Source organism: Tachyglossus aculeatus, chromosome 17 (assembly GCF_015852505.1).
Source record: "Tachyglossus aculeatus isolate mTacAcu1 chromosome 17, mTacAcu1.pri, whole genome shotgun sequence".
NCBI lineage: Eukaryota > Metazoa > Chordata > Mammalia > Monotremata > Tachyglossidae > Tachyglossus > Tachyglossus aculeatus.
In genome coordinates this window covers 552,063-571,665 of record NC_052082.1, presented here as the reverse complement: position 1 = coordinate 571,665, position 19,603 = coordinate 552,063, and the positions used below count along the sequence as shown (strand labels likewise).

General features: G+C 54.4%; 2 protein-coding genes across 2 annotated transcripts in view; one reads left to right on the top strand and one right to left on the bottom strand.

Annotated features, from left to right (window-relative positions):
• TNKS (tankyrase) overlaps positions 1-4,527 on the top strand; it is a gene marked incomplete at its 5' end in the record, with an annotated part of 115,013 nt that extends 110,486 nt beyond the window's left edge. Inside the window, 3 exon segments of the mRNA XM_038758943.1 lie at positions 198-384; positions 854-1,010; positions 1,977-4,527. Coding sequence (XP_038614871.1) covers positions 198-384; positions 854-1,010; positions 1,977-2,063 — 431 coding nt within the window.
• A 1,900-nt stretch (positions 4,528-6,427) lies between these two features.
• On the bottom strand, positions 6,428-19,076 carry DUSP4 (dual specificity phosphatase 4). Its single transcript, XM_038759385.1, has 4 exons — positions 18,620-19,076; positions 9,138-9,274; positions 7,700-7,919; positions 6,428-7,291 (listed from the first exon to the last, which is right to left on the bottom strand). Exons 1-4 carry the CDS (start codon positions 19,074-19,076, stop codon positions 6,912-6,914), a joined length of 1,194 nt encoding a protein of 397 aa, XP_038615313.1. The 3' UTR covers positions 6,428-6,911.
• Between the last annotated feature and the right edge of the window lie 527 nt (positions 19,077-19,603).

Below are 19,603 nucleotides of genomic sequence, written 5' to 3'. Positions count from 1 at the left end.
CAGTGGGTTGGTGAAACACATTTAGCGTCCTTGCCCCATGAGCCAGAAAAAAATTAAATTTAAAAATCCAGTAATTAGCCACTAGCTTTTCAAAATGCAAACTGCCCGGTATAAATATTGTCGAGTCGGCCGAGATGGTTAGGAGCCCGGCCAGCGGCTGACCATTGTCTCCCTCTTCGCCCCTCCCTGTTGACTAGGGTCTCCTTTCATCAACGCCATCATTCACAAGGGCTTCGATGAGAGGCACGCTTATATCGGGGGGATGTTCGGAGCGGGGATCTACTTCGCAGAGAATTCTTCTAAGAGCAACCAGTACGTGTATGGAATAGGAGGAGGAACGGGCTGTCCCACCCACAAAGACCGGTCATGCTATCTCTGTCACCGGTGAGTCCTCGTCCCACGCGCCGGGCCCGGTCCCCAAGCGGTGGGCCTGGAAGGGTGGGGGGGTGGGGGCAGGCTCTGGCGGTGGTTAGGCGGGCACTGTTGCCCTGCCCTGGTTCTAGATGTGGCCAGGTCAGGTGGTGGAGTGCAGGCCACAGAACAAAACCTCCCTCCCTCTCTCCCTCCCTCCCTCCCTCCTGTGCATACTCGCACATGGATGTTTCTTTGCCAACAAGTGAGCGTAACCCATCACCGTTGGAGGCACCCCTCTCCTCCCCGTGACACTTGACTCAGAGAAGAATCGGAGCCGAACCGCGTGGAGTTTAACGAAGCGGGTTCGTGGGTCCCCCGAACTCCTGCTTTCCTCACAGGCTAAGATGTCTCAGTTTGGGCCTGGGCCAGTTTCCGGGTTGTCCACTTTGACGTGGGCAGTCACCAAGTGTCATTCTCACTGAGGACTTCTGTTCTCCAGCCAGATGCTGTTCTGCAGGGTGACACTCGGGAAATCCTTCCTCCAGTTCAGTACGATGAAAATGGCCCACGCGCCCCCCGGCCATCACTCCGTGATCGGCAGGCCGAGCGTGAATGGGCTGGCCTACGCTGAGTATGTCATCTACAGGGGCGAGCAGGTATGTCCGGGCAGGCCCCAGCAGTGGCCTCCTGGGACCACAGCCAGAAGTCCCACTAGGGCAGCCAGAACCGTCTCCTTAGGCCAAGCCGAGTGGGGCGTTTTGACACTTGGAGGGAGAACCCGGACCTCGCCCAGAATCGGTGCATATTGATTAGAGGCAGTGTCACTCCCCGCCTCCGCCCTGGGAGCTGACTGGGAGGTTGTGACGGTCAGCAGCTTGGGTCCCCAAGTGTTGGCGCTTGCTGCCACTCGGGTCCCCCTGGGTCCTTGAGGGAGCCTGGAGGGGCCAGGGCCGACTTCCTTCATTGCGGCCTGCTCACCTGCCCTACCTTCTCTTATAGTAAAGCTAACGGTCTCCCTGGACAGACGCCAGCTGGTTGTTAAGACGAGCATCCCGCCAGGAAAGCTCTTTGAGAAGCAGCGTGGCTTAGTGGAAGGACCACGGGCTTGGAAGTCAGAGATCATGGGTTCTAATCCCGGCTCCACCCCTTGGCAGCTGTGTGACTTTGGGCAAGTCATTCAACTTCTCTGTGCCTCAGTTGCCTCATCTGTAAAATGGGGTTTAAGACTGTGAGCCCCACCTAGGACTACCTGATAACCTTGTATCTCCCCCAGTTGTCAGAACAGTGCTTGGCACATAATAGGAGCTTAACAAATACCGTCATTACTATTATTATTTGAGTGGCCGGCCAGCTGTACTTCGGTGGGGGGCAGCCAGTTCCAAGGAGAAGGGGAGTGGGAAGGTGGCGAGGAAAGCCCCAAGCACAGTTGGCGGGGAGTGGGGGGAGCAGAGGGGAGGATGGGGGTCAGGGCGGAGGAGGAATCCCCCCAACTCAGTGTAGGGCGACGGCAGCAGGGGCAGCCCACGGGCAGGGCGGCTCGGACCCCAGCTGGAACCGTGTGCGAGGGGCTGTGTCTGCCGGCACCACTCGCAGGACTGATCCGTCCGTCTTGCCCTTCCCAGGCTTATCCAGAGTATCTCATCACATACCAGATCATGAAGCCAGACGCCCCATCCCAGCCGGCAGCCGCGGCAGAACAGAAAACCTAGGCCACTCGAGTTTAAATATGGGACTGGACTCCACCTCGTTGTTTCGGGAAAATCAAAACCCCATAAAAACCCGCCAGCCTAGAAACAAGCTGTGTGTCTTTTCTAAAGCATCGCTGTCGTGATGGATGCCGTCTGGGCACCGGGTGCATATACTGAACTGTGCTACCGTTCCTCTCAAGGAAACGTTCGCAGGGGCTGCCTGTCACCGGAAACTGGGCTCGCTGTCCCCCGCACTTCTCCCACTCTCGAAGCTCCAGCCCTGATGGCTGCCAGCCAAACTCTGGGGACTTGACAAGCAGAAAACTGGCTACTCCAGGGGTTGAAATTTCAGACACTACTGTCCTCATTCACTCACTACTCCTGTTAAAAGCACCACCCGTACACCACCCGTTCACAAACCCACATGTCTTTTAATTTTGTGGAGACCTCCGTAATCAGCTATTTATGATTGGGGATGGTTGTTTTTGTTTTTTGTTTTTTTGAAAATGAGCCAGAACTTTCTCGAGGATAATTTGCACAAAGTCAAGCAGACTGAAAACATTAACCACGCAATACAAGTTTCTTACCAAGAAGGGTTTAGGTCTAATTCTCTTGTGGATTTTCCTTTTCCTTTTGCACTTTTTAGGAGCAGCTGTCACCGTCCACGTGCAGTGATGTGAGGGGAGCGCGGGTGGTTGGGCATAGGGGAGGGTTAAGGGGGAAGTACCAAGATCCCTTTGCCTGATTTTTCCAGAGGATGCTCAGAAAAGGGGGCTTGGGCTCTGTGGGTGTCTTCTGACGGCCACTTGCCGAGTTACAAACGCCAGTTCACCCCGGGGCTGGGTTGTAATGTGGAGGGAACTCTGAAAACAAGCGTGTTCGCCATGAAAGGATGGGGCCCTGAGATGGGAAATGAACTGGGGCGAAGCAAGAGCCCAAAACCCATCAAACACCCACCTCACCTCCCCACCCCCCCAGCGCACACACAGTGGGGTTATGTTAGGTAAAGTTAAGTTCTGGGTTCTTTTCCTTTGGATAACGTATAGCCTCAGAAGAAAGGTAAGGAGAGGAATTAAGCAACACACCAAGAGGACGACACAAGTGTTTCTTTTAGCCATGGGGTCCATTTTTGAAATTAGCAAAGAGCTAGAATCAGGTAAGAGCGTGTTAGCGTGACTGTGCGTGTGCATGCGTGCGTGTGTGAGAGAGAGAGAGAGAGGCAGGTAGAATTTCCTCTTCTCTCCCCAGGTTTTAGATTACTTTGAGATGGTTGGAAAGCCTGGAATTGAGTCCGGGATCCCTTTAACTTAGTGTAAACAGCATTAATCAATTTTAAAACATTTTATGAAGAGCAGAGTTCCAACCTCTCTTAGATATTTAGACAAAAAAACAAGGATGAAGACCAAATCCCAGGAGACCTTTTCCAATGGCATATGTGTTGGTAGTAGCAGCCGCTTGGGGTCTCAGCAGCCCAAGGGCACTCTCCCTGCAGGGAAGGGTGACCTATGGTGGTCCTGATGCTGGGGGGGCCTGACGGACCACTGCTGTGGCCTGCCCCAACCCAAGCGGAGCGTGGAGCTGCGTGCGCTCCATCGGCAAGGCCTGGAGCCCCCGCCTAAAGCCAGGGGCTCTGAACATGGTGGAAAAGCAGTCAAGAGATGCAAATTTCTCTTTCAGTTGTAAAATGACCGGGAAAGTCATGCCACCAATTGTAAAGGTTTCTCCTTCAGCGCAGACTGGTTGGCCTGAGCTTGCGCTCACCTAACCTAGCATCTCTAAGGGTCTAAGGGGAAGGGTTGGAAGCTCTGATACCAAAATGTCCCGACCCACTTGGAACTGTTCCTCTGTATTTGTTTCTCAAGTTGAGTCCCTGGCTGGGACGCGGGGCTCGGCACAGTGGGCTCTGTGGGACGGCAGGCCTGGCTGGGACATGGGTCACAGCTGCGGTAAATGGGACTTTGGGAACAAGATGCTTTTGCCCCGGAAGAAGTTTCTGTGACCCAAGGTGGTGTGTGTGGATGTGTGTGTGCACACGTGCACGCTTGCCGACTACTCGTGTCATCCCTTGAGCGTTCAGACAGACCCCGCTCAGCTGGGAGCTTTGGGATTGGTGGTGAGGTTTCCTCTCTCCGTGTTGAACGATGCTGGAGGTTGGAGTGTGCTCTGTGCGGTCCGGGGGCCAGGAGCTGCAGCGGTGCATGGGTTCTGCCGTTAGGTTTTGAGACAGAGAGGGTGAGCCCAGCGGCACTGGCCAGGGGAGCCCCCACGATGACGCTGGGGTCACTGAGGAAGCTTGTCCGAAGCCGGTTCCGCTCGACCGTCGGCTTTCCCGCCGGCTTCCGCCGTACCGACAGGGTCGATGGGGGTGCCGACTTTGAACTGGAGCCTGGAACATCCGGAAGATAAAACTGTGGTCCAATATCTTCGAGTTGCCCATGTTCTGTATCTGACGTTCTGTGCCCAGTAAAGGTGCTGTGTGAGGAAACGTCTGTGGTGGCTTTTGTCTCGCAGGTTCGGTTTGTTGTTCTTGCTCCCTCAAAAAGGTAGGCGCTATTCATTTTCCCATTCTAAGTGAAAGATCACCCGTCTTTCTGATCCAGAGCCGCAGGCCTCAGGTTTAGGGGGGCAGGAGGCTCTGAGGCAGCCAGTGTGCCCATAGGGGAGTGGGGGCCCGTGGGACAGCCAGTGTACCCATAGGGGAATGGGGACCTGTGGTGCAGCCAGTGTACCTTTAGGGGACTTGGGGTCTGCAGGGCAGCCAGTGTGGCGTGGAGCAGCCAGTCAACCCGAAGGGGAGTCGGGGCTCCGAGGCGGCCAGCACACCTGCCTTAGAGCCGGATGCATTTTCCTATTTTCCTAGTTGGGCACGGGTTTCCTCCTCGTGCTCCCATGCCCAACCCCATACACAGTGGGGAAAATAGCTTATTTTCCAGCAATAAGTAGAAACCTGTTGACGCTCACCTGAGAGACCCGATGCGTGCAGCCCAGCACAGTCCTGTCTCAGGCAGGAGACAACCCTGGCGACGTGTGGACTGAGCACAGTGCTCTGAGGCACTGTGAGGAGCAGGCTGTAAGGCAGTGGGAAGCAGCATGCCCTAGGAGAAAGAGCCTGGGCCTGGAAATCAGAGGACCTCGGTTCTAACCCCAGCTCTGCCACTTGCCTGCTGTGTGATCTGAGGCATGTCACTTAACTTCAGTGCTTAGAACAGTGCTCAGCACTTAGAATAGTGTTTTGCACATAGTAAGCACTTAAATGCCATTATTATTATTATTATTATTCTCTGTGCCTCTTACCTCCTCTGTAAAATAGGGATTGACTGTGAGCCCCATGTGGGACATGGACTGTGTCCAATCTGACTAGCTTCTATATAATGATGGCATTTATTAAGCGCTTACTATGTGCAAAGCACTGTTCTAAGCCCTGGATCTACCCCAGCGCTTAGTACACTGCCTAGCACACAGAAAGTGCTTAACAAATACCATTGAAAAATAAATACCTGTTCTCCCTCTTCCTTAGCTGGGACCCTCACGTTAGACAGGGACTGTGTCCTACCTGATTAACTTGAATCTACCCCAGCGCTTAGAATAGTGCCTGACGCGTACGACACCCAGTAAGTGCTTAATACCGTTTGGAAAAAAAAAAGGTTTCCCCCAGTGTAACTCAAATCTCTTCAGCCCCTTTGGGCGAGTGCTAGCCCTGCTCGGGAGCCGAAGGGATAGGCCATGCTGGGCGGCTTCTTGACTGACCTTGGGCCCTGGTCGGCGTGGCCGTCTCTCTTGCAAAGGGTTTGGGCCAGGCCCACGGGGTAGTGGTGGGGAAGCAGAGAAGGATCGGGGCTGGGTAAGGCCCACACTTGGCAGTGGCCCAGCCCTACGGGAAGGTCAGTAGTGCTGCGTACGGGCTTGCTCGTCAGGGGCCCGGTGATCCCCACGCATTTTGCCTCACCAGTCACTGGGGTCCGGGGCCTCCTTCAGGGGTTCCGCTGCTGAGACCGTGGCCTGCGCTCCAGCCCCGCCATCCACTGCACTAGGGGTGGGGTACGAGGCCCCAGACAGGCACTCGAGAGCAAAAAGCACCCCCGGCCCCCACGGTCCTCCCGCCAGAGGGGCCGTCTTGGCCGCCGCGACGTTCCTTCACCAGTCCCAGGCCGGTCCACGCTCCAGCAGCTTGGGGGTCACATCTTTCCCCAGATCCAATCAGAAACGGCTGAACCCCGGAGTCACTCTCCCAACTCAGGCACCCACCCACCTCGGTCCGCTCCCCGCCCCCAGCCGACCCCCTGCCCACCCCCTGACCTCCCTGGGCAACGCCACTGGAGTCTTGGCACAGTCACGACGATGCCTCAGATGTGATCGGCACAAGAAACCACAAACATTACACTTGCTGCTTGTCAGTTTGGGAGGAAACTACTTAATAAATACCTTTATTATCAACAGCATGATTACTAGCCACCTGATTGTGGTTTAAAACGAACACGACACAATGAAAGATTTCCTTAAAAAGAGGATCCCAACCACTGGCCACAAAACCAGGCACTTCTGGAAAGCGGCTGTTGTTGAACCGCCGGCCGTGGCCTCCCCCGCTCCCGCCGCTCCCAGGCACGAAGGGCAAGCCGCCCCATCAGGATGTGTGGACTCGAGTCGCCGGGCCTCATTGCTTAAAAAACTGAGGTAAGAAACTTCTTTCAGAAAACAGAGCGGCGCCGGGCCGTTATTGCTGCGGGAGCAGGAGGCTTCCGCTGGGGGCTTGTTGGAGGATTCAGAGTCTTTATTGCCGTTCTTTCTGAGCCCATTGAGGGTGGGGGGGATGAAGGCCCGCCCCCTGCTCACCGGTTGCCCACCTCGGCCGTCACGGGGTGGCCGTGGGCCTCAGCTACTGGGGGAGGTGGTGATGGGGCTGTGATGATAGGGGAGGCCGCTGGGCGTGGCATGCACGGACACGGGGAAGCTGAAGACGAACTGGGCGGTGGGCGTGGTGCCGGGCGGGCCACTCTCCCGCCGGCCAGCCGTGGGGCTGACCGCCTCCGCGGCGCACGAGGTAGCCAGCACCTGGGCCTCGAACTGCAGCAGCTGCCCCATGAAGCTGAAGTTGGGGGAGATGATGCTGCGGCGCTGCCTCACGAACTCAAAGGCCTCCTCCAGCCGCACGCGCCGCTTCATCATCAAGTAGGCCAGGCAGATAGTGGCTGAGCGCGAGATCCCCGCCTGGCAGTGCACCAGCACCCGGCCCTGCCCGGCCTGCACCGAATCTGCGGGGATGGACGGGAAGGAGACCTCGGGTCGGAGAAGGGTCCAGAACACCCCCGCGAGACGGGCAGCAGCCGCGAGGGCACCGGGCCCAGAAGCCCTGGAGTCACTCTCCCACCTCGAGCCCCCGCCTCGGGGGACCAGGACCACAAGAGAGCCTCTGGGGGAGTTGGAGGGGGGGGCGCGGGTAGTGCCCACTGCTCTTCCCGGGGGGCTGGTGGCAGCTGCTGGCTGGAGATGGGCCAGGGGCTCACTTGACTCAAAGAGGGTCCCCCCAACCCCTGGTCGCAGCTATTCCAGCCCTCCTAGCATCCCTCCTGTACACGCATGCACACTCGCACCCCTCATCCCTGGTGCCACACACACACACCTACACACACACTCGCATTCCAGATATAGGCCACACCCACCTATGAACTCGATGGCCTCCATGAACCAGGAGCCGATATCCGTCACGTGGTTGTCCTCCACGGGGATGGACTTGTAGCGGAAATGTCCCTCAAAGTGGTTGGGGCAGTTGGAGGAGACGTTCAGCAGGGCGGTGATGCCCAGCGCGTCCAGCGTGTCCCTGCGGGCAGCGTGGTGAGCACTACCGAGGTAGAGGAAGGGCAGGATCTCGACTGGCCCCCCCTGGGGTGACGAGAGAGGGAGATAAAACCACAGGCGCATGTCACCACAGGGGCCAAGGGGCGGGGACATGGGGGCAAGACACAGGAACCCGGGTGAGGGCTGAGACCAGCTCGGGAGGTGGTCCAAGGCATAACAAGCTTGATCCAACACTAGTATGTACCGGGCACCCCCTGGGAACCGATGGTTGTACTGTGGGGAGAGTGCTATATGGAGCATCCCCCGGGGCAGGGCACTGAATTGGGCACCCCCCGCCCCCAGGGGCAGAGCACTGTAAAAGTTCAGAATAAGTTAGCAATACAATAGATAGGATAAGAGTGGAGAGATGGACAATAACTGCATAAACAATTGCCCGGGTGACTGCAAAGGCATCAGTGTGCAGAGGGGAGATTGGGATGATGTGACCAGAGCAGAAGAAAATGGATCCTGGAGGCCTCCGGGAAAAGATGGGCTTTCAGGAGGGCTTTGACACAGGATGAGCTTTGTTCTGGAGGATTTGATGGGGAATAGATCAATCGATGGTATTTACTTAAAGGCTTACTGTTCGGAGGGCACTATACCAAGAACTTTTTAGCTTTTTTTAAAAATGATATTTGTTAAGCACTTACTATGTGCTGAGCACTCTAGCAAGAGCTAGGGTAAATACAAGCTGATCATGTCCATGTCCCACGTGGGGCTCGGTCTTAATCCCCATTTTACAGATGAGGTAACTGAGGCACAGAATGACTTGCCCAAAATCACAGAACAGCCAAGTGGTGGATCCATATAAGAGCCCAGGTCAATCAATCAATCAATCAATCGTATTTATTGAGCGCTTACTGTGTGCAGAGCACTGTACTAAGCGCTTGGGAAGTACAAGTTGGCAACATATAGAGACAGTCCCTACCCTACAGTGGGCTCACAGTCTAAAAGGTCCTTCTGACTTACTGGCCCCTGCTCTATCCAGTAGGCCACGGAGAGTCTGATACAGTAGAGTTGAGAGACATGATCCCTGCCCACAAGGAGCTTACAGTCTAGAGGTTACAAGCGAGAGGAAGGGGGAGATGGGGTGAGGGGGAAGCGGGCAGAGATCAATCCGGAAGGCACACGGAATAACACTTAGTGTCTCGGTTCCAAACAGCCTCGGGAGAAGCCACAGCCAAGAGTTGGAAAAGCCGCCCCTTGACCGATTACGTCCCTCTCCCCTCCAGGGTCGTGCAGAAGGGGAGAAGGGGATGGTACCTGATCATGCAGCGGGGTCCCCCAAGAGCTGCAGCCCGTCTCCGGGGGCTCGGGGGAAAATGCCACGTGCCCACTGGGCAGGGACTTGGTTTTGGAACAGAATTCCGGGTATTCAGACGAAAACCGCTCATAGCCGCCTGCAGTGGAGAGAAGACGTCTGTTCATTTAGGAGGAAAGGTTGGTGGCTTCGGGGGCAAGGTGTGGAGGGAGGATGGGCAAGAGCCTGGAGGCTGGAGCCGGGGAGCCTAGCAGGGCCACTAGGTGAGACTGCAACCAGACATTATTCCAGCGGGGTTTCAGATGGGCAGCGCCAGGAGATTTCTCCATTCATTCATTCAATCATATTTATTGAGCGCTTACTGTGTGCAGAGCACTGTACTAAGCGCTTGCTGGCAGCACTTGACAGAGGCATTGTGGGAACCAGAAAACCCATCTGTCCCTCCTGCTCTCCCATGAAAAGTAATTAGCAACGAAACCTCCCTGGGAAGTGAAGGGTGAAACCTGACCTGTCTGACCTGTGCCTGGCCTCTACTGCATCCTAATCCTCCCCACCCCCTTCTTCTGGAAACCTTATCCCACCACACTCTCCTCTCCCGGCTCTCCTCCCAGCTCTCTACCCGCTCCTTCCCAGTGTCTTTCACAGGCGCCTCCTGTAACTGTGGAAGTCCCTCAGGGCTCAGATCTGGGCCCCCTTCTATTCTCCATCTACACCCACTCCCTTGCCCCCCTGGCTTCAATTACCCTCTCTGTACGGGTGATTCCCAAATCTCCCTCTCCAGCCCTGACCTCTCACCTTCTCTGCAGTCCGGCATTTCCTCCTGCCTTTGGGACATCTCCACTCAGATGAAGAGCCACCACCTCAAACTTAACATGCCCCAAACAGAACTCCTCATCTTTCCACCCAAACTCCTCCTTGCCCCCACCCGGCTATCCCATCACTGTAGACTATACCACCATCTTCCCTGCCTCATAAGCCACAGACTTGGTATTATCCTGGGACTCATCTCCCTTCTTCAAACATCAATTCTACCTGACAGTTCTCTCATCACAGCACCTCCAATCAATCAATCATATTTATTGAGCGCTTACTGTGTGCAGAGCAGAATCTGACCCTCCCTCTCCATCAAAACTATTTACCATGCTGGTCCAAGCACTTGTTCTAGCTCATCTTCAGAAAAAGCAGCGTGGCCTAGACGGAAGAGCACGGGCTTGGGAGTCCAAGAACCTGAGTTCTAATCTCTGTTCCCCGGCTTGCCTGCCGTGCGACCTTCGGCAAGGCACTTAACTTCTCTGTGCCCCCGTTTCCTCAACTGTAAAATGGGGATAAAATACCTGTTCTCCCTCCTACTTAGACTGTGAGCCCCATATTGGACAGGGACTGTATCTGACCTGATTAACTTGCATCTGCCCCAACGCTTAGAACAGTGCTTGACAGCATAAGCACTTAAGAAATACCAAAATTATTTTTATTCCCTACTTACTGCATCAGCCTCCTCACTGACCTCCCTGCCTCCTGCCTTAGCCCTCTCTAGTCCTCGTGCTGCCCAAATCATTTATCTTAAAAAAAAAATTCCCACACACATCTCCCCATCCTTAAAAACCTCCAATGGTTGACCATCCATCTCCACAACTGACCATCAGTCTTAAGGCACTGAGCTCTCTCCCCGCCACCTATCTTCATTCCTCTCCCACTCCATCCCAGCCCCTACATTTCGCTCCTCCACCACCAACCTACTTACTTGTGCTCGATCTCTTCTCTCCGTCAACCCCTTGCTCACATCCTCCATCTGGCCTGGAACTCCCTCCTCCTTCACATCCGACAGACCACCACTCACCCCACCTTCAAAGCCCTCCTAAAATCACATCTCCAAGAGGCTTTCTCTGACCAACCTCTCATTTCCCCATCCTATTTGCCCTCCCTCCTGCATCACCCATGTGCTTGAGTCTGCACCCTCTAAGCACTTTGGTACTCAACCCCAATCACAGTACTAACAATTATAGGGGTAGTTATTAAGCGCTTACCATATGCCAGGTACTGTACTAAAAGCTGGGGTAGATAGAAGATAATCAGGTTGGATACAATCCCTGTCCCAGATGGGGCTCCCGATCGAAGGAGGCAGGAGACCAGGTATTTAATTCCCATTTAAAAAATGAGGAAACAGAGCCAGACAAGTTAAAAGTGACTTAACATAGGTCTTTCCACTAGGCCACGAGGCTTCTCACAGCGTTTACGTACGGATCCGTATATGTGGGTTAATAATAGTAATTGTGGTATTTTGATTCCCCTACCTGTGATTCACTTTAGTGTCTGTCTCCTCAGCTAGACGGTAAGCACCTTGAGAATAGGGAATCCTGTCTACTCTCAGTCAATTAATGCAATTTATTGAGTGTTTCCTATGAGCAGAGCACTGTACTAAGCTCTTAGGAAAGTACAATGCAACAGAGTCGGTAGATGTGATCCCTGCCCTCAAAGAGCTTATAGTCTATGGGGGAGACAGACATTAAAAAAAAATCAATAATGAGGATACGGACAAAGTGCTATGGGACTGGGGTGAGTATCAAAGTGTTTAATAATAATAATAATTTCTAGTTATCACCCTATCTCCCTCCTACCATTCCTTTCCAAACTCCTTGAATGAGTCGTCTACACGCACTGCCTCGAATTCCTCAATGCCAGCTCTCTCCTCGACCCCCTCCAATCTGGCTTCCGTCCCCTACATTCCACCGAAACTGCCCTCTCAAAGGTCACCAATGACCTCCTACTTACCAAATCCAATGGCTCCTCCTCTATCCTAATCGTCCTCGACCTCTCAGCTGCCTTCGACACTGTGGACCATCCCCTTCTCCTCAACACGCTATCCAACCTTGGCTTCACAGACTCTGTCCTCTCCTGGTTCTCCTCTTATCTCTCTGGCCATTCATTCTCAGTCTCTTTTGCAGGCTCCTCCTCCCCCTCCCATCCCCTTACTGTAGGGGTTCCTCAAGGGTCAGTCCTTGGTCCCCTTCTGTTCTCTATCTACACTCACTCCCTCGGTGAACTCATTGGCTCCCACGGCTTCAACTATCATCTCTACGCTGATGACCCCCAAATCTACATCTCTGGCCCTGCTCTCTCTCCCTCCCTTCAGGCTCGTGTCTCCTCCTGCCTTCAAGATATCTCCATCTGGATGTCTGCCCACCATCTAAGCCTCAATATATCCAAGACTGAACTCCTTATCTTCCCTCCCAAACCCTGCCCTCTCCCTGACTTTCCCATCACTGTTGACGGCACTACCATCCTTCCCGTCTCACAAGCCCGCAAGCTTGGTGTCATCCTCGACTCCGCTATCTCGTTCACCCCTCACATCCAATCCGTCACCAAAACCTGCCGATCTCACCTCCGCAACATCGCCAAGATCCGCCCTTTCCTCTCCATCCAAACCGCTACCCTGCTGGTTCAATCTCCCATCCTATCCCGACTGGATTACTGCATCAGCCTCCTCTCTGATCTCCCATCCTCCTGTCTCTCCCCACTTCAGTCTATACTTCACGCTGCTGCCAGATCATCTTTGTGCAGAAATGCTCTGGGCATGTTACTCCCCTCCTCAAAAATCTCCAATGGCTACCAATCAACCTACACATCAGACAAAAACTCCTCACTCTCGGCTTCAAGGCTGTCCATCCCCTCGCCCCCTCCTACCTCACCTCCCTTCTTTCCTTCTCCAGCCCAGCCCGCACCCTCCGCTCCTCTGCCGCTAACCTCCTCACTGTGCCTCATGCTCGCCTGTCCCGCCGTCGACCCCCAGCCCACGTCCTCCCCCGGGCCTGGAATGCCCTCCCTCCACACATCCGCTAAGCTAGCTCTCTTCCTCCCTTCAAAGCCCTACTGAGAGCTCACCTCCTCCAGAAGGCCTTCCCAGACTGAGCCCCCTCCTTCCTCCCCCCTTCCTCCCCCTCCCCACCCCCACGCCCTACCTCCTTCCTCTCCCCATAGCACCTGTATATACATTTGTACATATTTATTACTCTATTTTACTTGTACATACTTACTATTCTATTTATTTTATTTTGTTAATATGTTTTGTTTTGTTGTCTGTCTCCTCCTCCGCCTCCCACCCTCTAGCTGTGGGAGTCCCTCAAGGCTCCATTCTGTATCCCCTTCTATTCTCCATCTAGACCTATGTCCTTAGAGAACTAATTGACTCCCATCTCTATGCAGATGATTCCCAAATCTAAATCTCCAGCCCTGGTCTCTCCCCTCTGCAGTGATGCATTTCCTCCTGCCTTTGGTATGTCCTGCTGGACGACTCAAACTAAACATATCCAAAACAGAGGCAGTATGGCTTAGTGAAGAGTGTGGAATTGGGTTCTCTAATCCTGGCTCTGCCACTTGTCTGCTGTGTGACTCTGAACGAGTCACTTCACATCTCTGGGCCTCAGCTAGCTCATCTTTACAATGGGGATTGGGACAGGGACTGTGTCCAACCTAATTGGCTTCTGTCTACCCCAGTGCTTAACAAATGCCTTAAGAATTAAAAAAACCCTTATGTTCCCACTCAAACCCTGTCATTCTAGTGTACTCTCCCAAGCGCTCAGCACAGTGCTTTGCACACAGTATGCGCTCAAAAAATATGACTGACTGACTGACCAACCGGCTGGCTGGGCTGGCAGGAGATGGCCTTCCCCTGACCCCATCTTTCTGCTAATGGGCTGATGCCCCGGGCTCCCGCTCTCCCGGTACTGCGCCCCGAGGGCCCCCCTTCATCATCATCATCATCATCAATCGTATTTATTGAGCGCTTACTGTGTGCAGAGCACTGTACTAAGCGCTTGGGAAGTGCAAGTTGGCAACATATAGAGACAGTCCCTACCCAACAGTGGGCTCACAGTCTAAAAGGGGGAGACAGAGAACAAAACCAAACATACTAACAAAATAAAATAAATAGAATAAATAGAATAGAATAGATATGTACAGATTCCCCAGCCCCCAGCCCCATTGTCCAGCCCCCAGCCCCCAGCTTCCAGTGCCGGTCCCGACCATCCCCGCTCCCAGCCCGGCCGCTCCGGTCCGCAAAATGCAGCCTTGCCCGCCACAGGGATGGCCATTTAAATGCAGCCTGGGCATTTCAGGGAAAAAGAACAGAACACCCCCCAGCCCGCTCCACCCGCACAAGGGGCTCACACAGACGCAGAAGCACGGGCACATATGCACACACACAGGTACACACACACACTCACAAATATACCCACGGGCACGTGCCGCAGCCCACAGTTGTGTACACACACAGGTTGGCATTAGGCCCTTACATACGCATCAGCGCACGCCACATTCATTCAGTCCTATTTATTGAACACTTACTGTGTGCAGAGCACTGTACACACACAGGTTGGCATTAGGCCCTTACATACGCATCAGCGCACGCCACATTCATTCATTCCTATTTACTGAACACTTACTGTGTGCAGAGCACTGTACTAATCGCTTGGAAGGTACAATACAGCAACAGAGAGAGACAATCCCTGCCCAGAACGGGCTCACAGTCTAGAGATGGGTTCTACACCTGATAACTGACAGCCACGCGAGTACACCGGGCCAAGAAGCCACGCCAGCACAACGCTCACGCAAACAGGCGCCAAAGCACACGATGCATGGCACAATGGAATTCACACACCTTGAGCTGGACGTGCGGCCACACAGGCGCGCACCCACAAAGCTACACGAAGAGGCGCTAAGACAACGCAAGCACAAATATGATGATGAAGATGGTGGTGGTATTTCTTAAGTGCTTACTACATGCCAAGCACTGTTCTAAGCGCTGGGCAACGAGCGCCCCCCAACGTGCACAACTATGTACACACACACACACACACACACACACACACACACAAACACACACATAAACACACACCTACCCAGGGAGCAGCACCCGCCCGAATGCCGAATGGCATTCGTCCACTGAAGACGTGCCGAACGGCAGCAGCCTCGAGCTTGGCCGTCTTCCCAGTCGCCCACACGGCCCCTCACAGCCGCACTCGCACACGGCCGCACGAATACACGCAAGCGTGACGCACGTCCAAACATGCACACGAGCCCCTGATGCCATGCACGACACCTAAGTGCAGCGCACGTACAGACCTGTACACTCGGTGCCCACGGATGCACGCTGGCACCAACACTTGCCCCGGGGGTGCACAGGCACCGACCGCCGAGGTCACACGCCGCCGGACCCACCCACAAGGGTACACACATGCACCCACTACTACTACTACTACTACTAATAATAATAATGATGGCATTTATTAAGCGCTTACTATGTGCAAAGCACTGTTCTAAGCACTGGGGAGGTTACAATGTGATCAGGTTGTCCCATGGGGGGCTCACAGTCTCAATTCCCATTTTACAGATGAGGTAACTGAGGCACAGAGAAGTGAAGTGACTTGCCCAAAGTCACACAGCTGACAATTGGCGGAGCCGGGGTTTGAACCCATGACCTCTGACTCCAAAGCCCGTGCGTGATCTTCTCCACTGAGCCACGCTGCTTCTCTGTACTACTACTACTAGTGCTTTGCACATAGTAATAATAATAGTAATAGTATGTGCAAACCACTAAACGCTTGACAAATGTCATCATGATTATTATTATTATTACTACCGCTACGAATAAGAACTATGGTATTTAATGATAGCATTTATTAAGCTCTTACTGCATGCAAAGCACTGTTCTAAGTGCTGGGGAGGTTACAGGGTGATCAGGTTGTCCCAAGTGGGGGGGGGGGGGGGGGCTCACAGTCTTCATCCCCATTTTCCAGATGAGGGAACTGAGGCCCAGAGAAGTGAAATGACTTACCCAAAGTCACACAGCTGGCAATTGGTAGAGGCGGGATTCGAACCCCTGACCTCGGACTCCAAAGCCCGTGCTCTTTCCACTGAGCCACGCTGCTTCTCTATCTGTTAAGCGCTGGCTAAGTGCTCCAAAACCTCACCCCCTCCTACCTCACTTCCCTTCTGTCCTTCTCCAGCCCAGTCCGGGCCCTCCGCTCTTCATCAATCATCATCAATTGTATTTATTGAACGCTTACTATGTGCAGAGCACTGTACTAAGCGCTTGGGAAGTACAAATTGGCAACTTATAGAGACAGTCCCTACCCAACAGTGGGCTCACAGTCTAAAAGGGGGAGACAGAGAACAAAAACCAAACATACTAACAAAATAAAATAAATAGAATAGATATGTACAAGTAAAATAAATAAATAAATAAATAGAGTAATAAATATGTACAAACATATAGACATATATACAGGTGCTGTGGGGAAGGGAAGGAGGTAAGATGGGCTCTTCTGCCGCTAACCTTAGTACAGTGCTCTGCACACAGTAAGCGCTCAATACGATTGAATGAATGAATGAATAACCTCCTCACTGGGCCTCGTTCTCTCCTGTCCCGCCGTCGGTCGACCCCCGGCCCACGTCCTCCCCCTGGCCTGGAATGGCCTCCCTCCGCCCATCTGCCAAACTAGTTCTCTTCCTCCCTTCAAAGCCCTACTGAGAACTCACTTCCTCCAGGAGGCCTTCCCTGACTGAGCCCCCCCTTTTTCCTCTCCTCCTCCCCATCCTGAGCCCACTGTTGGGTAGGGACTGTCTCTATATGTTGCCAATTTGTACTTCCCAAGCGCTTAGTACAGTGCTCTGCACATAGTAAGCGCTCAATAAATACGATTGATGATGATGATCCCATCGCCCCCCTCCCTCCCTCTGCCCTACCCCCTTCCCCTCCCCCTAGCACTTGTAGATATGTGTACGTATTTATTACTCCATTTTATTAACGATGTGTATATAGATATAAATCAATTTTTTCTGGTGGTATTGATACCCATCTACTTGTTTTGTTCTTTTGTCTGTCTCCCCCCTTCCGGACTGTGAGCCCGTTGTTGGGTAGGGACCGCGTCTCTATCCGTTGCCGAGAAGCAGCGTGGCTCAGTGGAAAGAGCCCGGGCTTTGGAGTCGGAGGTCATGGGTTCAAATGCCGGCCCCGCCGCTTGTCAGCTGTGTGACTTTGGGCAAGTCACTTCACTTCTCTCGGCCTCAGTTCCCTCATCTGTAAAATGGGGATTAAGACTGTGAGCCCCCCGTGGGACAACCTGGTCACCTTGTAAACTCCCCAGCACTTAGAACAGTGCTTTGCACATAGCAAGCGCTTAATAAATGCCATCATTATTACTAGTAGTAGTAGTAGTACTTCCCAAGCGCTTAGTACGGCGCTCGGCACACTGTAAGCGCTCAATAAATACGACTGACTGAAGGAACGAACGACTGCAAGGTCATCGGCTTGTCCGACGTGGGGCTCGCGGGCCTAATGCCCATTTTCCAGAGGAGGTAACCGAGGCCCGGGGGAGTGAAGGGGCTTGGCCAAGGTCTCCCAGCTGCCGAGTGCCGGGGGCAGGATAAGAAGGGGCCGTCCTCCGACTCTAAGCGCTTAGTACAGTGCTCTGCACACAATAAGCGCTCAATAAATACGATTGATTGATTGACTCCGAGGCCCAGGGGAGTGAAGTGGCTTGGCCAAGGTCTCACAGCAGCCGAGTGGCGGAGGGGGGTAAGAAGGGGCCGTCTTCCGACTCTAAACGGTTAGTACAGTGCTCTGCACACAGTAAGCGCTAAATAAATAGGATTGATTGATTGATTGATTGACTCCGAGGCCCGGGGGAGTGAAGTGGCTTGGCCAAGGTCTCACAGCAGCCGAGTGGCGGAGGCGGGATAAGAAGGGGCCGTCCTCCGCCTCTAAGCGCTTAGTCCAGTGCTCTGCACACAGTAAGCGCTCAATAAACACGATTGATTGATTGATTGATTGACGCCCAGGCCCGGGCTCTCGCCAATGATGGGCACTGTGGCTCCTCTGCCCACTGGCCCCTCCGTCCGTCAATCAATCAATCAATCGTATTTATTGAGCGCTTACTGTGTGCAGAGCACTGTACTAAGCGCTTGGGAAGTCCAAGTCGGCAGCACATAGAGACAGTCCCTACCCAACAGCTGGCTCCCAGTTCCCCCCGTCCGTCCGCCCGCCCGCCCGCCCCGTCATCATCATCAATCGTATTTATTGAGCGCTTACTATGTGCAGAGCACTGTACTAAGCGCTGGGGAAGTACCAATTGGCAACATAGAGAGACAGTCCCTACCCAACAGTGGGCTCACAGTCTAAAAGCCCCCATCTTACCTCCTTCCCTTCCCCACAGCACCTGTATATATGTTTGTACAGATTTATTACTCGATTTATTTATTTTACTTGTACATATCTATTCTGTTTATTTTATTTTGTTAGTATGTTTGGTTTGTTGTTGTTTTTTTTCTCTGTCTCCCCCCTTTTAGACTGTGAACCCACTGTTGGGTAGGGACTGTCTCTCGATGTTGCCAATTTGTACTTCCCAAGCGCTTAGTCCAGTGCTCTGCACACAGCAAGCGCTCAATAAATATGATTGATTGGTCGATTAAAAGTCCGTCCCGTCGGTACCTTTGAGCAGGCAGATGGGGGTCCGTCCGACGCGCCCCCTGAGGGCGCTTAGGACGAGCGCCACGGTGCCGTCGCGGCTCAGGCGGTGGACTCGGGGGGTCCGCTCGTCGTAGAGCACCACGGCGCCGTAGCGGGCGGAGCGCAGGCGGGCGCGCACGGCCCCGTCGGCGGGCAGCAGCTGGTCCAGGCTCACCGAGCCCTTGGCGCGGCGCCGCACGATGGGGTGGCACCGCACGTTCAGCGCGCCCACGATGGAGCCCGCGCTGTGGGCCAGGAACGGCCTGCAGTCCAGCAGCAGCGGCGGCATGGGCACGGGGGGCACGGGGGGCACGGGGGGCACGGGGCGCTGCCCGACGCCCCCCGGGGCCGCCGCCGCCTCCCCCCCCGCGCCCTCCCGGGCCAGCAGCCTGCGGAGCGCGCCGCACTCCATCTCCCGCAGCTCCTCCAGGGTCACCATGGCCGCGGGCGGGCGGGCGGGCGGGCGGGCGGACGGCCTACTCGGCGGCCCCCTCCTCCGAACCCAAACCCCTTCGGGCGCCGGGCCACATGGCCGGCCCACCGACCCGCGTCTCGGGGGCCCGTTGCCCGTGCCCCGGTTCGCCCTCCCTCTCCCACCGCCGTGCGAGCGGCCCACTAAGCGCTCCCCCCTCTCCGCCTCCCCATTTATTCCCGCTCCGCTCCGGGGGGCGGAGGCAGAGGCAGGCGGGGTCTCGGGGACGCCCCGCCCCCCTCCGCTGCACTGCTGCTTTCTCCCCTCGGCCCTCTCCCCCCTCCTCCTCCTCCTCCCCCGGTCAATCAATCAATCAATCATCATCATCATCATCAATCGTATTTATTGAGCGCTTACTATGTGCAGAGCACTGGACTAAGCGCTTGGGAGGTACAAATTGGCAACATATAGAGACAGTCCCTACCCAACAGCGGGCTCACAGTCTAAAAGGGGGAGACGGAGAACAAAACCAAACATACTAACAAAATAAAATA

Coding starts and splice junctions, on each gene's coding strand:
- DUSP4 (XM_038759385.1), bottom strand. CDS start 19,076: ATGGTGACCCTGGAGGAGCTGCGGGAGATGGAGTGCGGCGCGCTCCGC. Junction 9,275..18,619: donor CCCCATCTGCCTGCTCAAAG/GTACCGACGGGA, acceptor TCTCCACTGCAG/GCGGCTATGAGCGGTTTTCG. Junction 7,920..9,137: donor GGACCCCGCTGCATGATCAG/GTACCATCCCCT, acceptor TCGTCACCCCAG/GGGGGGCCAGTCGAGATCCT.